Source organism: Erpetoichthys calabaricus, chromosome 8 (genome assembly GCF_900747795.2).
Source record: "Erpetoichthys calabaricus chromosome 8, fErpCal1.3, whole genome shotgun sequence".
Classification (NCBI taxonomy): Eukaryota; Metazoa; Chordata; class Cladistia; order Polypteriformes; family Polypteridae; genus Erpetoichthys; species Erpetoichthys calabaricus.
In genome coordinates this window covers 28,852,486-28,871,235 of record NC_041401.2, presented here as the reverse complement: position 1 = coordinate 28,871,235, position 18,750 = coordinate 28,852,486, and the positions used below count along the sequence as shown (strand labels likewise).

General features: G+C 39.5%; 1 protein-coding gene across 3 annotated transcripts in view; it reads right to left on the bottom strand.

The window, feature by feature from the left end:
- Positions 1-3,351, bottom strand: part of LOC114655421 (potassium voltage-gated channel subfamily H member 7-like) — a 431,541-nt gene extending 428,190 nt beyond the window's left edge. For all 3 annotated transcript variants that reach the window (XM_051931419.1, XM_028806393.2, XM_051931420.1), the window contains exon 1: positions 2,755-3,351. In XM_051931419.1, coding sequence (XP_051787379.1) covers positions 2,755-2,830 — 76 coding nt within the window. In that variant the 5' untranslated portion in view covers positions 2,831-3,351. The remainder of the gene's footprint in view (positions 1-2,754) is intronic.
- Between the last annotated feature and the right edge of the window lie 15,399 nt (positions 3,352-18,750).

Here is an 18,750-nt window from a genome sequence, read left to right as displayed (position 1 = left end):
AGGTAGACTTTTTCATAAATGTGATTGATGCAGTTGTATGCAGATTTGGCTCAGCTGTGGGGGCTCAGTGTTGGGACTTGGTTTATGGGAGTCTGGTACAAGGATAACTTGGGGTTCAGAAGGGTATTTCAGTGATGCACCATTTATTATGTATGTGCATATAAATGTAAATGCAATTGCACTTTATATATCATTTGCATATATTGAACTTTAAGTTTATTATATATGCAGTATGTAGCAGAAGACAAAATTGTCTAATTTGTCATAAAGCTGTGTGGCGGTATATGCACAAACACATAAAAATAGTAAATTTAAAATAGTAAATGTCTGTCTGTTTTTACCTGCATTATTATCAATCTTTAATTTAATATTGTTTTTTTCTATCAGTATGCTGCTGCTGGAGAATGTGAATTTCCCCTTGGGATTAATAAAGTATCTATCTATCTATCTACAGTGGTGTGAAAAACTATTTGCCCCCTTCCTGATATCTTATTCTTTTGCATGTTTGTCACACAAAATGTTTCTGATCATCAAACACATTTAACCATTAGTCAAATATAACACAAGTAAACACAAAATGCAGTTTGTAAATGGTGGTTTTTATTATTTAGGGAGAAAAAAAAATCCAAACCTACATGGCCCTGTGTGAAAAAGTAATTGCCCCCCTGAACCTAATAACTGGTTGGGCCACCCTTAGCAGCAATAACTGCAATCAAGCGTTTGCGATAACTTGCAATGAGTCTTTTACAGCGCTCTGGAGGAATTTTGGCCGACTCATCTTTGCAAAATTGTTGTAATTCAGCTTTATTTGAGGGTTTTCTAGCATGAACCGCCTTTTTAAGGTCATGCCATAGCATCTCAATTGGATTCAGGTCAGGACTTTGACTAGGCCACTCCAAAGTCTTCATTTTGTTTTTCTTCAGCCATTCAGAGGTGGATTTGCTGGTGTGTTTTGGGTCATTGTCCTGTTGCAGCACCCAAGATCGCTTCAGGCTTGAGTTGACGAACAGATGGCCGGACATTCTCCTTCAGGATTTTTTTGGTAGACAGTAGAATTCATGGTTCCATCTATCACAGCAAGCCTTCCAGGTCCTGAAGCAGCAAAACAACCCCAGACCATCACACTACCACCACCATATTTTACTGTTGGTATGATGTTCTTTTTCTGAAATGCTGTGTTCCTTTTACGCCAGATGTAACGGGACATTTGCCTTCCAAAAAGTTCAACTTTTGACTCATCAGTCCACAAGGTATTTTCCCAAAAGTCTTGGCAATCATTGAGATGTTTCTTAGCAAAATTGAGACGAGCCCTAATGTTCTTTTTTCCTTAACAGTGGTTTGCGTCTTGGAAATCTGCCATGCAGGCCATTTTTGCCCAGTCTCTTTCTTATGGTGGAGTCATGAACACTGACCTTAATTGAGGCAAGTGAGGCCTGCAGTTCTTTAGACGTTGTCCTGGGGGTCTTTTTGTGACCTCTCGGATGAGTCGTCTCTGCGCTCTTGGGGTAATTTTGGTCGACCGGCCACTCCTGGGAAGGTTCACCACTGTTCCATGTTTTTGCCATTTGTGGATAATGGCTCTCATTGTGGTTCGCTGGAGTCCCAAAGCTTTAGAAATGGCTTTATAACCTTTACCAGACTGATAGATCCCAATTACTTCTGTTCTCATTTGTTCCTGAATTTCTTTGCATCTTGGCATGATGTCTAGCTTTTGAGGTGCTTTTGGTCTACTTCTCTGTGTCAGGCAGCTCCTATTTAAGTGATTTCTTGATTGAAACAGATGTGGCAGTGATATCAGGCCTGGGGGTGGCTACGGAAATTGAACTCAGGTGTGATACACCACAGTTAGGTTATTTTTTAACAAGGGGGCAATTACTTTTTCACACAGGGCCATGTAGGTTTGGATTTTTTTTCTCCCTAAATAATAAAAACCATCATTTAAAAACTGCATTTTGTGTTTACTTGTGTTATATTTGACTAATGGTTAAATGTGTTTGATGATCAGAAACATTTTGTGTGACAAACATGCAAAAGAATAAGAAATCAGGAAGGGGGCAAATAGTTTTTCACACCACTGTATCTATCTATCTATCTATCTATCTATCTATCTATCTATCTATCTATCTATCTATCTATCTATCTATCTATCTATCTATCTATCTATCTATCTATCTATCTAATTTATTATTATCAAATAGTTTCCAATTTAATTCTAGCACTCTGTATATATATATATATATATATATATATATATATATATATATATATATAGGCCATAGGTAGTTGTCCAGTTTGTCTAAGCCCCACTTGCTCATTCTGGTTTTGTGTTTACCGGACACCTGGACTCTACAACAAACAAATGGATTCACTAGGTTTAGTTTCTTATCCCTTCATTCTTATACTTCATTGTTAATTTAAAACTATCAGGGTAACAAAATCTTCCAGCATTTTTGTTTTACTTTTTAAGCACAATGTCGTTAGAAAGAGGCAGACTTGCACATGTTTAAATAGTAAATGTGCACACAAAATAAGAATATTTGTGAGTTCTATGTTTAATAGATAGATAGATAGATAGATAGATAGATAGATAGATAGATAGATAGATAGATAGATAGATAGATAGATAGATATGTGCGTGCATGTTTACTTTTCGAAGTATTTGTTCAGCTTACAGTATTTATAAGACGTAATAATAATACTTTGCCGGTCGCGAAGATGGAAAACAGACTATTGAAATGTTTTTAAAATACTTACTCTGCCCTTCAAATTTCCGTATAATAACGCCCAGAAATGTGTTCTGTGGTGCAACATGACCTCTCCGAACAGGCATGATTGAGCAGGTCTGCCGAAGCGCTCCTCTTGTAAACAAGCCTGCCTGCCTGTTAGGTGTCCCTTGTTTAAGTTACAGTCGCTGTGGCTCGATTGTCCGCCCTTTGTTGCAAATCATTATTCGTTCAAGTGAAAGAAATCTCCCCCACTTAAAAACAGATGATCTCTCGTCTTTTCTCTCTCTCTGTCTCTCTTTCTCTTCTTGTTCTTCTTCTTTTCTCTCTTCTCTCTCACCCTCTATCTACAGATCCCTTTGTCTGGCTGCATTTCCGCGCCTGTAGTGAGCTCCCAGTCGACACCGGAGCATGGGAATAAAAATGGTTGGATCTGGCTTTCTTATGCTAAACATTGCAAAGTGAACTGAATATGGATGCGTTCTCTCTGTTCTCTAAAGCGATGTGATGGTTGAGAATGGAAGGCTGAAGCAGATCTGCCGAGGGGGAGTGACGTTACCCCTTAGGGTTTTCTGCACAGCCCACAGCCTTGCTTACTCGAGCACATTTGTGCAGGACTTTCTCTCTCCCTCTCTCTCTCTCTCTCTATCTATCTCTCTCTCTATCTCTCTCGCTTTCTGTGTGTGTGTGCGTGCGAGTGTGCGTGCTGCAGCCTAAAGCATCCCCGAAAAGCATCATAATTACAGTGAAGACGAGCTATTTCAAAATACACGCAACTCTCTCATTTATTGAAACATCTATCTATCTATCTATCTATCTATCTATCTATCTATCTATCTATCTATCTATCTATCTATCTATCTATCTATCTTATGTTTGTATATATATATATATATATATATATATATATATATATATATATACATTTATATATATGTATATATATGCCTATGTATATATTTATACATCATATTTATCTATTTACATATAGTATGTGTGTATATATAAAATAATATGTATGCGTCTATCTACATATTTACATTATGTATGTATGTATGTATGTATGTATGTTTGTTTGTTTATATGGATGTACATATATATGCAGTATATATATCGGTATCCATACATACATACTAATAGATAGATAGATAGATAGATAGATAGATAGATAGATAGATAGATAGATAGATAGATAGATAGATAGATAGATAGATAGATAGTGCAGGTTTAAACATGAAGTTATTTATAGAAGTCGCAAATTTCAGAGCCTGTTATACTCGGCGTGACCAAAGCAAACTTCTCCTCCTCGGTAGAAAGCGCGATTTTCTGTGGTTATTTTTAGTAACTACACTCACGCGTCTCTGTGCCTTCTCCAAGGTGCTGAAAACAAGCACGCGCTGGCCGTGAGAACAGCTACAGAAGTTTGAATTTACTGCACTGTGCTCGCGTTGCTCGCTTGTCTCTTATCTCCAGAGACTTAGGTACGGCCCAGTCACACTTTGTGTTCAGTGTGCGAGTATTTTGCATTTTTTTTGCGGATACGACTGCTTCCTCTACCGTCCCAAATGGGTGTATTTTAAACTAAAGTCATTCTGTGCGCGTGCTCCCGTACACGTGTATGCTTATCATGTACTCGCTACTGTTGGCGTATTTTGTGACTTTCCGCGCTTCTGTTTTGTTACGCATAATTTACAATGCTTGTAAAATTGTAATTGCTTTGGAATAAGTTTCACCCTGCCTCTTGAAGGTTAAAGTATGCTACTTTTTAAATTCCTATCTATATAAAATGTCACAACTTTAATTTTCATAAATGATTTAAGAAAAGATTTGATAAACAAGAGGCAATCCAATGTGACTTTAGTTTGCATGTTTATGATGTGCGCCGATTTTTCCAGAAGTGCCTATTTAATAATATTTTAGCCAGAAATGCATGTGTTTTGCCAAACCGGAGGTTTGGTGCATACAATTAAAGTGACGTGTGGATTTGTTCTATGGACATTTTTCACGTCTTTACTATTATACAGTGTGGATCAATATTGGTTTATATAATAAAAAAAAAATAATTTTCATTTCGCATGAAAACATGAGATTACATTTTTTTTTGTCGTACACCATGATAAGCTACATGGGGCAAGTAACATATCCATCCATCCATTTTCCAACCCGTTGAAACCGAACACAGGGTCACGGGGGTCTGCTGGAGCCAATCCCAGCCAACACAGGGCACAAGGCAGGAACCAATCCCGGGCAGGGTGCCAACCCACCGCAGGACACACACAAACACACCAAGCACACACTAGGGCCAATTTAGAATCGCCAGTCCACCTAACCTGCATGTCTTTGGACTGTGGGAGGAAACCCACGCAGACACGGGGAGAACATGCAAACTCCACGCAGGGAGGACCCGGGAAGCGAACCCAGGTCCTCAGGTCTCCCAACTGTGAGGCAGCAGCGCTACCCACTGCGCCACCGTGCCACCCTTGGCAAGTAACATATAAAAATGAAAAAAATAATGGGCGGAGTATTGCTTTAAATTAGTTTTTGGAAAAAAAATGTAAATGTTGTAGAAATAGCATTGAGGAGAAATATGTGTTAAGTCATTCAAGTGATAATGAAAGCAAGACAAAAATACAATATCTTTGCCTGAATTTGGTAATATAAGAAGGGTCTTTTGAATATTATTTGCAATATTTTCTAAAATATAAAAAAGATTTAACAACACTGGGTATTTAAGATTAAGTTTGAAAACCACTGTCAGAAAATGTGACAAAACTGATCATAGAAGAGCTCACCCTTGGGGAAAATGAGTCGAGCTTTTTGAGCTCAATCTGGGATCCCAGAGTCAGTAGCTTCATTACTCTAACTTGTCATTAATGAACCCTGGACATTATCCAGACAGAAAGTAAACCGGTCCGCAATACCAATATTTCTTGGATTATTCCTCAGTTACAGATTGTCAAGGATTCATTCAAATTGCCGATTACTGAATTCATTTATTTTTCTTTTTATTGTACTGTGTAGTTTTTAATGTCATTCAGCCCCATGTTGTTGCGACATCAAGGGCTGCTGCTCTGAGCCATGTCCACTTCATTGTCTCATCATTATTGTTTCAAATATAGGAAAGACCGTTGTTTAGCCTGGAAAAACTTGTTTTCAAACCAAGTACTTTTTGGAAATTTTAACTATTTTTTTAAGCCAGTTTTGTTCCAGTTAATTGGCTTTTGGTAGAGTTTCTGATTTTAGTAGCAATTGCTGCATGTTCAGGCTATTGTCTTTCTTAGCCCTTTAGAAATACCCCTGGCTTGCACATTTAAATAATATTCTGATCTGGTCTTTCTATTGTATGGAAAGATCATTTTCAGAACATCATCAGCTTTGTCATTTTGTACATTTTGATTTAACAGTACAAAGTACTCATCATTACTGGCTTATATTTAATACAGTACATTAAAACCAATATATATACAGTATATACTGTATGTATACAGAATAGAAATATATTGTGGGTGCCACAGAAGATGGACAGGCATTCTACAGGGTGATTCCTTGCCCGGGCAGGATGCCATTATAAAAGAAACTGGGAGGACAAGCTCTCTGAATGGGTAGGAACAGGAATCTTTACATTGTAGGGAGGCCAGTATGTTGGAAGAATTAGGGGAGACAACAGCATTGGGGTACAGTATCCTCCCCAATATGCAAGAGTGCAGCATCCACTGGTTTCAGGTCCCCTTTAGATACCCCAAAAGGCATCATGGGAGTTGGAGCACCAGAATATAGCTCTATTGGGTACCATGGGTGTCATCAGGGGGTTCAGCAGGGGAATGTGGTCCCTACTTTGTGGGACTACCACATATGCGCCTTCGACAGACCATGTCCTAGCCCTGGAGGTACTAAAAGGAGCCACTTCACCTTGACCAGACAACCAGATTTGGGAGATCGTGGATGAGGCATGATGGGAGGATTGTGAAGAAAGAGGATTGTTTTCTGGGCTGCTTATACTTTGAGTGTCTTAACCTGTGTGTTAATGTAATGTTTATTAATAGAAGGGACTTTATTTGAATTTATGATTGGTTTGGGTGTAATGGTGTCTAGGGTGTGGGCTCAGTGGAGTCCCCTACTGGTAGCAACATTATACATACACACACACACATATATGTATATATATATATATATTGGCGCATACATGCATGTAGGAGGACGTTGTATGGACCAAGCGAAGGTAATTCCATGCCAGGCCAGGGGATGGAGGGTGGCACTATACCCTCTCCTGTTGTCTTTGCAGACCAGCTGCGGGAAAACCTGTCTGACTCAACATTATAGATGTCACTTCCAGTTCCAACAACCAGGATGATGTCACTTCTGGTTCTGATGCCCAGGATGATGTCAGAAGAAGGTCACTTCCAGTTACCCTACGTAACTTCTGCTTTTAGTACTTAAAACCGCCATCTTACCAAACCCTCGGCAGTTCATGTCTGGACTCCAAGAGAGACACTTCTGTCTAAAACCAAACCCATTGCAGTCAGGGATAATATACGGGTGGCTGCCCCAAACCTTTTTTAGTGTGTCGAGTCTGATTTTTTCACTATATAAATATATATATATATATATATATATATATATATATATATATATACAGTATATACATATATATATATGTACAGTATATAGATAGATAGATAGATAGATAGATAGATAGATAGATAGATAGATAGATAGATAGATAGATAGATAGATAGATAGATATACTTTGTTAATCCCAAGGGGAAATTCACATTTCAATAAATAAATAAATAAATAAATAAAATAAATGTAGCTATATATATATATATATATATACCCTGTAAATACAGTAATAACAAACAAAGACAATGCAAAGTTTTGGGGCACCTGGAGAAAAAAAAACAGAGTAATTGATGTCTCAAAAAAAGAAATTAAACATGGGTAAAGTGTTATGTTGCATCTATTCAGATGGGAGTCTGGATATGCCAACCAAAGATGGTGGCTCTTCCGGTTAAGGCCATTTCCAGCAGGAAGAGGTGGGTCCAGGTAGGTGGACACCTGAGGTGACATCAAAAGCTGTCAATATTCTGATCTGCAGAGGGAGAGACAGAGAAAGTGTTACCACAGAGCACCAACCCCGGGAGTGGTGGAGAATTACCATCACCAGAGTCCTTAATCTGTCCCCTGTGTGTGACAATATATACAGATATACAGCTATTCTTCCAGTTTGGGGATATACAATCTTTCACACTACAAAAGAAAAATGATCTTATCTATGTAAGCATTCAGGGATTTAAGAAATATCATGTATGCTTTTCTGTCCAGGATATGATGTTAAACTGCATCTGGCCCTGCAAGCAGTCCTCCAAATTGCAGGGAAATCATGGGGGTTGGTGGCAGGATTGGCACTCCTGCCACCCTGAAAGAAAATTCACTCAGCTCTGAGACAAAGAAAGGACTCCTTTCTGTTCTCCGTGAGAGTAGCTCTGCTGCAGCCGCCCATAGGAAGGCTGCTTGTATTATAAAGGGGATGGGGGAAAGCCCTCGGGAGCCCCATCAATGAAAGAGTCAAAACCATTGGAGAGCCAATGGGGTCAGGCCTGTTGGGGATCAGAACAGGTGTGGTGCTGCGGTGTTGCTTGCTGTACAGCAGCACTCAGGTCCCATTGAGTTGGCCCATTTGGGTAGGCGTGTGAAACGTCTTGTTTCTCTTGCATGAGGGTCATCAGAGGGTCATTTCCGGAGGGTGGGATTGGACCACATGCCTGCCTGGGGGGTTGCCAACCAGGATCCCGAGCTGTTTTGTCATGTGGGGGGGTGCATGCAATTCACTGTATCAGTGCAAGCTCCTCAACCTGACCTGACCTGACCTGATCTATGCTTTTAATTGATTGCATGAAAGTTGACTAATCTGAAGTCACATATGAGTTTACTGTGCCAGTGCATCAAGAAATAGACAAAATTACAGCATTTCATCCATACTCTACTACAAAGCTAATGTGCAAGAATTTTTTTTAAAATACTGTCTCAGCTTTATATTTATTTATTACAAGTTAACTGACTTTTTTTTTTTTTTTTTTTTTGTTCAGGGTCACCCAGGCTTTGGCTTCAGTCCATCATCTTAGCTAAAACTGGCTGACAACGCAAATTCTAATTTTCACCGATAACAACTGTAATGATGACTCGCTTACATCTGTTTCGAGCTGCTGTTTATGCCAACTGAACTCATAATGTCCAGTTTAATGATGGGCTTTACCCATTTTTCTTGTGTGCTCAGAGTTTATAGTATTTTTAGCCATGGGAGATGTGGGTTGCTGTAATTTTCGTCAATTCATGGGTTCATCAGGGATAAAAGGATTAGTCAGTCAGGAAAAGAAAAAAAATGTTCTCTGTTTTGATAATGAAAGTAAAGCCTGAATGGACTGATTTCTCTGGTGAATGTTCCCTTTGCTGCAACAGATGAAATTTTTAAGCAAATCCTGTAGTCTTTTTCATTCATAAGACTACCCTCCACAAATACACGGTGACATTCATAATTAACAGTGTTCATTCAGGTTAAAAAAACAAGCCCCTGAAGACCCCAATGGTACACACGTAACATGCTCATTCATTGTCTTATGTCAAGCTCACACAAGCAGAAAGCTCCATTTTATGTGAGCAGCACAAACATCTGGGACTGTGGCAGTTGTTTAAAGCGGCTTAGCCTCATTACGATTATTAGAGGCTTGGGAGACCCCCTATTGGCTCTCGTATTCTTTTCTTTTTTTTCCAGTTGTTGTTTTCAAAGACCACTCCATCAAAATGATTGAGCTATTCCCTTCGAGTTCACCACTTAATAAGGCCCAGTGGTAAATTTTCCATTAGCTTCATTTTCTCAGTTACATTTGTTAAATTAAATTAAATAAACAACATTTATTTCTATAGCACATTTTCATACGAATGATGTAGCTCAAAGTGCTTTACATGATGAAGAAAGAGAAAAAAAGACAAAATAAGAATTAAAATAAGAGAGCACTAATTAACATAGAATAAAAGTAAGGTCCGCTGGCCAAGGAGGACAGAAAAAAACAAAACAAAAACTCTAGACGGCTGAAGAAAAAAATAAAATCTGCAGGGGTTTTGAGGCTACGAGACCACCCAGCCCTCTAGGCATTCTACCTAATATAAATGACCTCAATCAGTCCTCATTATATTCAGGGTTCTCATGGAAGAACTTGATGATGACAGTCATGTGGACTTCTGGCCTTTAATCCATCAATATAGGGACATTACAGTGCTTTGATCAGGTGGTGGTGGCGCAGATCACGACCACAGAAAACTGGAAAAAGAACAGAAGAGAAAGTAGTGGGTTAGTACGGATTTTAGAGCCACCATGAATAATAATGATAATTAATGGAATATACAGAGCATCAGGATTAAACTAAGATGAAGCTAATGTGTTTTCAGCAGTGTTTTAAAGTGCTCCACTGTATTAGACTGGCGAATTCCTATTGGTAAGCTATTTCAGATTTTAGATGCATAACAGCAGAAGGCCGCATCACCACTTCTTTTAAGTTTAGCTCTTGGAATTCTAAGCAGACAATCATTTGAAGATCTAAAGTTATGATTTGGAGTGTAAGGTGTAAAACATTCCGATATATAAGATGGAGCGAGATTATTTAAGGCTTTGTAAACCATAAGCAGTATTTTAAAGTCAATTCTAAATGGCACAGGTAACCAGTGTCAGAACTAGAGAGATGTGCTCCGATTTTCTTTTCCTAGTTTAGATTCTAGCAGCTGCATTCTGCACTCGTTGCAATCGATTGATGTCTTTTTTGGGTAGTTCTGAGAGGAGTGCATTACAGTAATCTAGCTGACTGAAAACAAAAGCGTGAACTAATTCTCAGCATCTTGCAATATTATAAGAGGTCTAACTTTTGAGATAGATAGATAGATAGATAGATAGATAGATAGATAGATAGATAGATAGATAGATAGATAGATAGATAGATAGATAGATAGATAGATAGATAGATAGATAGATAGATAGATAGATACTTTATTAATCCCAAGGGGAAATTCACATTCTTCAGCAGCAGCATACTGATACAATAAATAATATTAAATTAAAGAATGATAATAATACAGGTGAAAAAAACAGACAATAACTATGTATAATGTTAAATGTTAACGTTTACCCCCCCGGGTGGAATTAAAGAGTCGCATAGTTTGGGGGAGGAATGATCTCCTCAATCTGTCAGTGGAGCAGGACAGTGACAGCAGTCTGTCGCTGAAGCTGCTCTTCTGTCTGGAGATGACACTGTTTAGTGGATGCAGTGGATTCTCCATAATTGATAGGAGCCTGCTGAGCGCCCTTCGCTCTGCCACAGATGTTAAACTGTCCAGCTCCATGCCAACAATAGAGCTTGCCTTCCTCACCAGTTTGTCCAGGCGTGAGGCGTCTTTCCTCTTAATGCTGCCTCCCCAGCACACCACTGCGTAGAAGAGGGCGCTCGCCACAACTGTCTGATAGAACATCTGCAGCATCTTATTGCAGATGTTGAAGGACGCCAGCCTTCTAAGGTAGTATAACTGGCTCTGTCCTTTCTTGCACAGCGCATCAGTATTGGCAGTCCAGTCTAATTTATCATCCAGCTGCACTCCCAGATATTTATAGGTCTGCACCATCTGCACACAGTCACCTTTGATGATCACTGGGTCTATGAGGGGTCTGGGCCTCCTAAAATCCACCACCAGCACCTTGGTTTTGCTGGTGTTCAGGTGTAGGTGGTTTGAGTCGCACCATTTAACAAAGTCATTGATTAGGTCCCTATACTCCTCCTCCATTTTGCTATACTTTTGCACCCAAAGTGTTTCATTTTGTTCCTTGAATACCTCGGCCAGTGGCGTAGCTCGAGTTTGTGCCGCTCGGGGCGCGATGGTGCTTCAACTTGCCGCCCTCCAACATATCTGAATATGTTAACCTATTTAAATAGAAAATTAAAATGACGTTCAGAGAAAAATTAAGATAAATTTTGCATAGATTTATTCATACATAGAGAAACAGCAATGCATTTTCACATATAATTATTTATAAGCATCAACTATACAAGAATATGGTAAAGACGCACTGCTAAGCCGTGTTCTAATTACTAGTTTAATATAATTACACTTCGAAAACCAGAACCAGTGTAGTGTACAAGTGATAGGTGGGGATGTTTTTGTGCAGAGCAAGAACACATTCAGATTGATAATGTCTCATATAGCCTCTGTTGACGTTTGCCTGGAAATTAAAAGATTTCTTATAAGTAGACTTTTGGTATAATACCTTTCTCTGTACAGAATGAAGGGAAAATAGTGGGGATAAAATTCACTTTTTGATGAGAGGCACACAAATGTGCTCCAGGTTCTTGGGCAGAGTGAGCTCTTTATTGGCTTTTACTGTTTGACTGCTACATATGTAGGTTAGGAGCACACACTGATACAGCGCATCGCCGCACCCACCACATGACAAATCAACTCAGGATCCCAGATTAGGACCCGAGTGCAGCCAGCAATGGGTGACACCTCAGCACCACACACGTCCAGATGTAGTAGTATTTCATCGGTTTATATCTACTACCTGTTGTCACTTCTCAGGGAACTGGTTGACAGGTCAGGATACCTCAGCCAAGCTTCAGCTCCAACATGTTCTGGAACCAACATAAAAAGGCAATTTGCAGCAGCGTCTGGTTTTCTCAACATAATCAAAGAATGAATTTACACAGGTTTAACATGGCAACAGAGATGTTCCTGTAGCAGCTGACTTCAACAGCCATGGACAGTGTGAGAAGGACATTAAAGTCACAATGCTTATGGGTGACGTAAGAACACAACAAGAGAGAAAAGAATGGGAAGTTAAATTCATACTAACATTTAACACATTACAATAAGGTTTAAATAGAGACAAGAGTTTTATGGCCAGATATGAGGATTGTTTGCATCTCTCAGATTGACACAAACAACCTGACTACAGACCCACATTGTATTGAAAAACTCATCAGAAATTTCAAAAGACTTTGTTGGACAGTTATCTTATCCACATATCTTGACTATACATTGTTCTTCTCTCTTGTTAAATGAATCTTAGCCTGAACAAGTCTATTAATTTTTTACATTTAAGATGTCTCACTTAAAGGTTTTTCAATGTTGTATTTGTTCTGGTGTCTATATAAACACAGGGAACTCCAGATTCTTTATTACATCTTGCCTGAAGAAGGGGCCTGAGTTGCATCAAAAGCTTGCATATTGTAATCTTTCTAGTTAGCCAATAAAAGGTGTCATTTTGCTTAACTTCTTACCACATCCATAATGGCTAACATGGTAAGACACCCTAGTACTATCAACAAAATCAGAGTAATTTATTGCATTCAAATTGCAATATGGTCACCTAGCAAGAGTGAGGTTGGTTTTGTTAACCATAAGCAGTGGCTTTCCATTAGGCACAAGTCATCTGTGATGCCAACATGACACTGACAAACATTGTAGCTCGGTGGCCTGGGTTAACCTGTGATTTATTTTTTTTAAGGCAATGTAGTTTTGGCAGACAACTTGCTGATGGTGCTGTAGGTGATAGCAGGCTTGCTGGTAAGGTGTTTCATGTGACCTATACTATTCCTCATAATAGCAATCACATTTTTGCATGTGCCAGGTGATATTGGCTACCCACTCTGACATGGGCACTTCACATCTTTCCCCGACTCCCAGGGTGCAGAGGAGAGGAACTGTAATGCCACACATGCTCTCAGTTATGGAGTGCAGTTTAAGAATATTCAGAATGCAGATGGTGATGTCTCAGTGTATCAGGAAGGGAAGCTACTCTACCAGCCAATGAACACCTGCAGCACTGTAATTGCATATTTTCACACACACGTACTTAGGGGGCAGCCAAAGGGTCCAACAGGGAGTGAATGTACAAGAGGTGAAGGGTTGGAAGCAAGCACTAATGCCTTTTCCCCTCTTTCTACAGACCAGCTTAAGAATAACTGCTTATTTCGTACTTCCGCCCATTTCATGACAACCTCTCTTCCATCCCCTCCAGATGACATCACTTCCAGCCCTTCACGGTGACCTCATGTCCAGTTCCTTCCATCTATCTCATCTTCCTTCCTGCCGCTTCAATATAAAGGCTCATCCACTGTATTGTTCATTTATCTTTTGTTGTTTTCAGAAAAAAACGGGATCAGTCTTCATTGAGAACTCATCAACACCAGATATTATACAGGGTGGCAGCCCCAAATATTTATTTTTGTCTGTTGAATTTATTTATTCTTGACGATATGTATGAGGTTGATTGGCAGGATTCACATATGGTTGTTTCAGAGTGGCAACCGGGCAAGGTGTAAGGTGTGTTCACGTACACACATTTACAAGATGATTGTGAGTTATAAAGGGTAAATTCCATTGAAATGTGCATACTCCTGGTTTCTGATTTCTTTTATTGCTGTATGCATTTTTCTGTTTTTTGGCATGCACATACTTTCACACTTGAATCTACATGAAGATCTTAAATGAAGATTTTAAAATCTTGTTGTTTGTTTTTAAAGCCTTGCTTGGTCTCACTCCAAAATATATCCGTGACCTCCTTCACCCCTATGTGCCACCAATAGCACTGAGGTCATCTGGACGACTGCTCCTTGTTGTGCCAAGATCTCGGCTGAAGTCGAGGGGAGACAGAGCTTTATCAGATGTTGTTCCTAGGCTTTGGAATGACTTGCCTCTGCACATCAGGTGTTCATCCTCTATCGAGGTTTTTAAAAGTCGGCTTAAGACCTACTTGTTTTCTTCTGTCTTTCATTGTGTATGATGGGATTGTGGTGGATGTTATAATCGGTTGTTTTATTAATCTGCTCTTGCATGCTTGTTTGTATTGTGTTTATTTTAATGCTTTTTTTGTACAGCACTTTGGTGCAACCTCTGTTGTTTTAAATGTGCTTTTATAAATAAAATAATCTAATCTAATCTAAGTTTTATAAATGAGGTCCCTGGGCTTTCTCTTTTTCTCCTTTTTTTCAGAATACTTGCCTCTCTCCAATTGATAGTCATTATTATGTGTGAGTGACCAAATGCTTGGCAGTATGGATATTAAAATTATTTTACTATTACATTAAACACACGGTTCTATTCAATAAGGGCGCGCACAAAAAGGTGACCTTCAAAAGGGCGACCTCAATTGGGCGCGGAGAATAAAGGCGCACGTAAATAAAGGCAACCTTCAAAAGGGCGACCTCAATTGGGCGCGGAGAATAAAGGCGCACGTAAATAAAGGCAACCTTCAAAAGGGCGACCTCAATTGAGTGCCGGATAAAGGCACCCGTAAATATAGGCGAGCTTCAAAAGGGCGACCTCAATTGAGCGCCGAATAAATGCACGCGTAAATAAAGGAGCGCTTCAAAAAGGTGACCTCAATTGAGCACGGCAAATAAAGGCGTTCGTAGATAATTTAGTTGAAATGGCTCTGGAATATGTGAAGAGCAACAAAGGTCTACAGCTTCAAGTGTAACTTGCTTTCACCTTTTTATACATTCAGTCATTGCCTTAATCTAATTTTCTGTAATTTTGAAAACAACGAAATATATTCAGTCATTGCCTTAATCTAATTTTCTGTAATTTTGAAAACAACAAAATATAGAGAGCTTTAGAAATAGTTCGTTAGAAGTAGTTCGTTAGAAGTTCATGCATTAATTAATTGGATGTTTTAATATTCTTGCTTTCACCTTTTTATATGTTCAATCATTGCCTTTATCTAATAAATTTTCTGTAATAATTTTGTTGCGTTTGCCTTTATTCGCTGCGCCCAATTGACGTCACCCTTTTGAAGCACTCCTTTATTTATTCGCGCCTTTATTCGGCGCTCAATTGAGGTCGCCCTTTTGAAGATCGCTTTTATTTATGTGCGCTTTTATTCGCCGCGCCCAATTGAGGTCGCCCTTTTGAAAGTCGCCTTTTTGTGCGCGCCCTTATTGACGGATACCTAAACACACATGTGCTGATGACTAGCAATCACAGAAACCACACATGGAACTCATTGACCATACCTCATATTTATAAGGTAGTGAAGCATTTCATTTCATTTAGGCTTAGTCTACAATAACATGGATATCTTTGAAAATACTGTTTTCGTTTAAAAAGTTTTCCGTCCTCACTACCTATCTTCTAAATGTTTATCATCCCTCTTAAACATCAAAAACACGTAAATTGTTGTTATTGGGCACGTACAGTTTATCAGTGAAGTGCACTCTTTGTTAACACAGCAAATGTAAGGTAAATGAAAATCTCAAAAGAACAAGAAAGAAACAAAACTGACTGCTTTGTGTGGGCAGGCAATGAAGTACAATTGCTTTTAAAACTTACAGACAAGTATAAAGTTGCCAAAGTTGTGGACTGGAAATCCTGACAAATAAATACAGTGAAGTGTGATGATGTGGGCTCAGCTTCATGCTCCCAACTCGCTTTTGGGAGATCTTGAACCCGACACCATTGGTACTGAAACCGGATGAGCTGGACAGTGAGGACACCAACGAAGTAAGGCGATGGTGCAAAAAGGTGCAAGCGTGCTTTTATTAAAACAAAAACAAACAGTGTAGAAATAAATAGTGCAGTGTTTCAATATGTCAAATAAATAAATAATCCATTAAAACAGTGAAGAATGTGGAGGTTAAAATCCAATAAATAAATCCTTTAAAAACGAGGTTAAAACAATGGCTGGAAGCAGTCCTTTAAAAACAAAACCCAGTGCCTTCTTTTACTGGCGACTGCCCTGCTTCTCCCATCCGGGCCATGCACCAGGGGAGTTGCCCTACCTGCAGCTGACCTTCTCGTTCTAGTCTGTAGCCTTGCGGTCCCTGCCTCCATAGGGCTCTCCAGACTGACTTGGGTTCCCCAGAGACTAGGACGATCACGCTGAGGCTTCCACCTCTCAAGCCTCCTGACTCCCGCTACCTTATGCGGTGAGCCAAACACCTTCCGGTCACTCCTGCTCCTCCAAAGTGCTTAGCACTTCGTGGTGTCCCCTGGGTGTCAGCCAAACACTCTGCTAGGGTTCACTTCTCAGCCGCCTTCTCTGATCATCGAGCCTGCCCTCTCACTCGTTCTCTCTCGCATGCACCCACACACCAACGCCAGTGTCTTCTTCTTTCACGTTCTCTAACCTACATTCTTTCGATCACCATTCTTCCTCTTCCACACTTGCGCTTCTCCTATTTATTATGGGGATGTGGCACAGGTGTGGCGATTAGCAGCTCTCGGTATCAATTACGGATATGGACGATTCCCTACCTGTGCACTTAAGCGAGGAAACACCCGCATCACGTAGCGTCCAAGAACTGCTCCAGCCACACTACCACGCCCCTCTATAAGCCATGAGTGCAGCAATTATTTATTTAAAAACTGGCCTTTTCATCTGAGCTATACCACATGAAGTATTTGAGTGTTTCAATGCACAAGTATCCATTCTCAAAATTCTCCATTTTCCCCTAACCACATTGCCACTCAAAGTCCAGCGTTTTCACATTTATACACTATGAAGAGCATTTTCAATATGATTAGTTTTTGGTCCCTGAAAACACTGTTTCAGTGTAGGTAGACAGTGTGGTGGAGTGATATTCTGTATATATTGTAAGTTATTTTCTAAATCTTTAGAAATGCAAATGTAATATTAGTGCTTCAGTGGAAATGTCTTATTTCATTGAGGAGAATAGCCCAGGAATAGAAAATAAGGGGGGGGGGGGGGGGGGGGGGGAGTGGCATCAGACCAGCTTGGCAAGGGTGACTGCGTTAGGACTTAGAGCCTGTGAAACATCCCCAAACAAATGGTATCCACTACTTGAGGCCGGGTGTGAAAAGGCAGTATGTGCACCCATTGGTCTGGAGAATGGTCGTTTGGTATTGGTTTTGAATCAGAGGCCATTCTGTACTACGACACCCTATTGGCCTAAAGATTTGGACAGAAATGTATAAAGTTGGTCGCTTTACCCCTTCCCCTCTCTCTCTTTCTCTCTCTCACACCATGTCCATGAACAGAACACAATAAGGAGCACAACTTGGCAGCCATATTGGCATGTGGCCTGTCCTGAAGAAAGCTGACTAGAAATGATGATTTGACCAAAGACATTTGAGTAAATACAAGTCTCTGTGCTACCTGAAACTACACATCTAGCATTTATCGGGTAGTATTGTTGCCAATATTCACATGTACTTTACTTCATTATTATTATTTTATGAATATTATCAATAATACATGATTAAAATGTGTTACCTATTTCCTGCTGGTCTTTTTAGTTTCTGTAATTGCCTGAGGTTATAGATATAGAAGGGAAGGTGGAGAGAAGTTGCAAAGTACAATACCTTATAAACAGTGGAAAGTCTAGGAGATGTGAGGCATTCTGATAAAGACTATGCAATAAAGAGTACAAAAGGAGAAAGTAGAGTAATATAGGAGTCTACCAAGACAAAGCAGACAGTCAAAATGAATGTTGTTTGCCAGCTTCATTAAGTTATTAAATTGACATTTGTAGATAAAGAGCAGAGTCTGCTTTAATTTGTAGTAGCAGACCCAACTGAAGCATATCTGTGTTTGTTTAGACACTGAATGCCTGCCATTCTATAATGTTCTTATATTGATATAAGTCTATACATTATAATTCCTTTTCTAACCTGCTTATTTGATTCAGGGTTTTGGGGAGATGAAATGCTGGAAACAAGGCAGAAGTCTATCATGGACAGGCAGCAAGTCCATCGCAGAGTACTCTGCCATAAATAGAAATGCTGACTCACAACAGGCTAATTTAGAAATGTAGATTAACCAAGTATGGTCTTCTTCTGGAAAAATGTGAGTATCCAAATACGTAATTAATTAGTGGGGTCTGCAAATTAAACCGTTCAATTTATTATTGGCCGCTGTATTTCAAGGACCAAGTTTTGGACACGGGGCACTAGTAACAAGTCTGACACGGGATGCTACTGCAGTTGTTTAGAAGTCCAAAGAAATGCAGACCTGCTTTGTTATTGC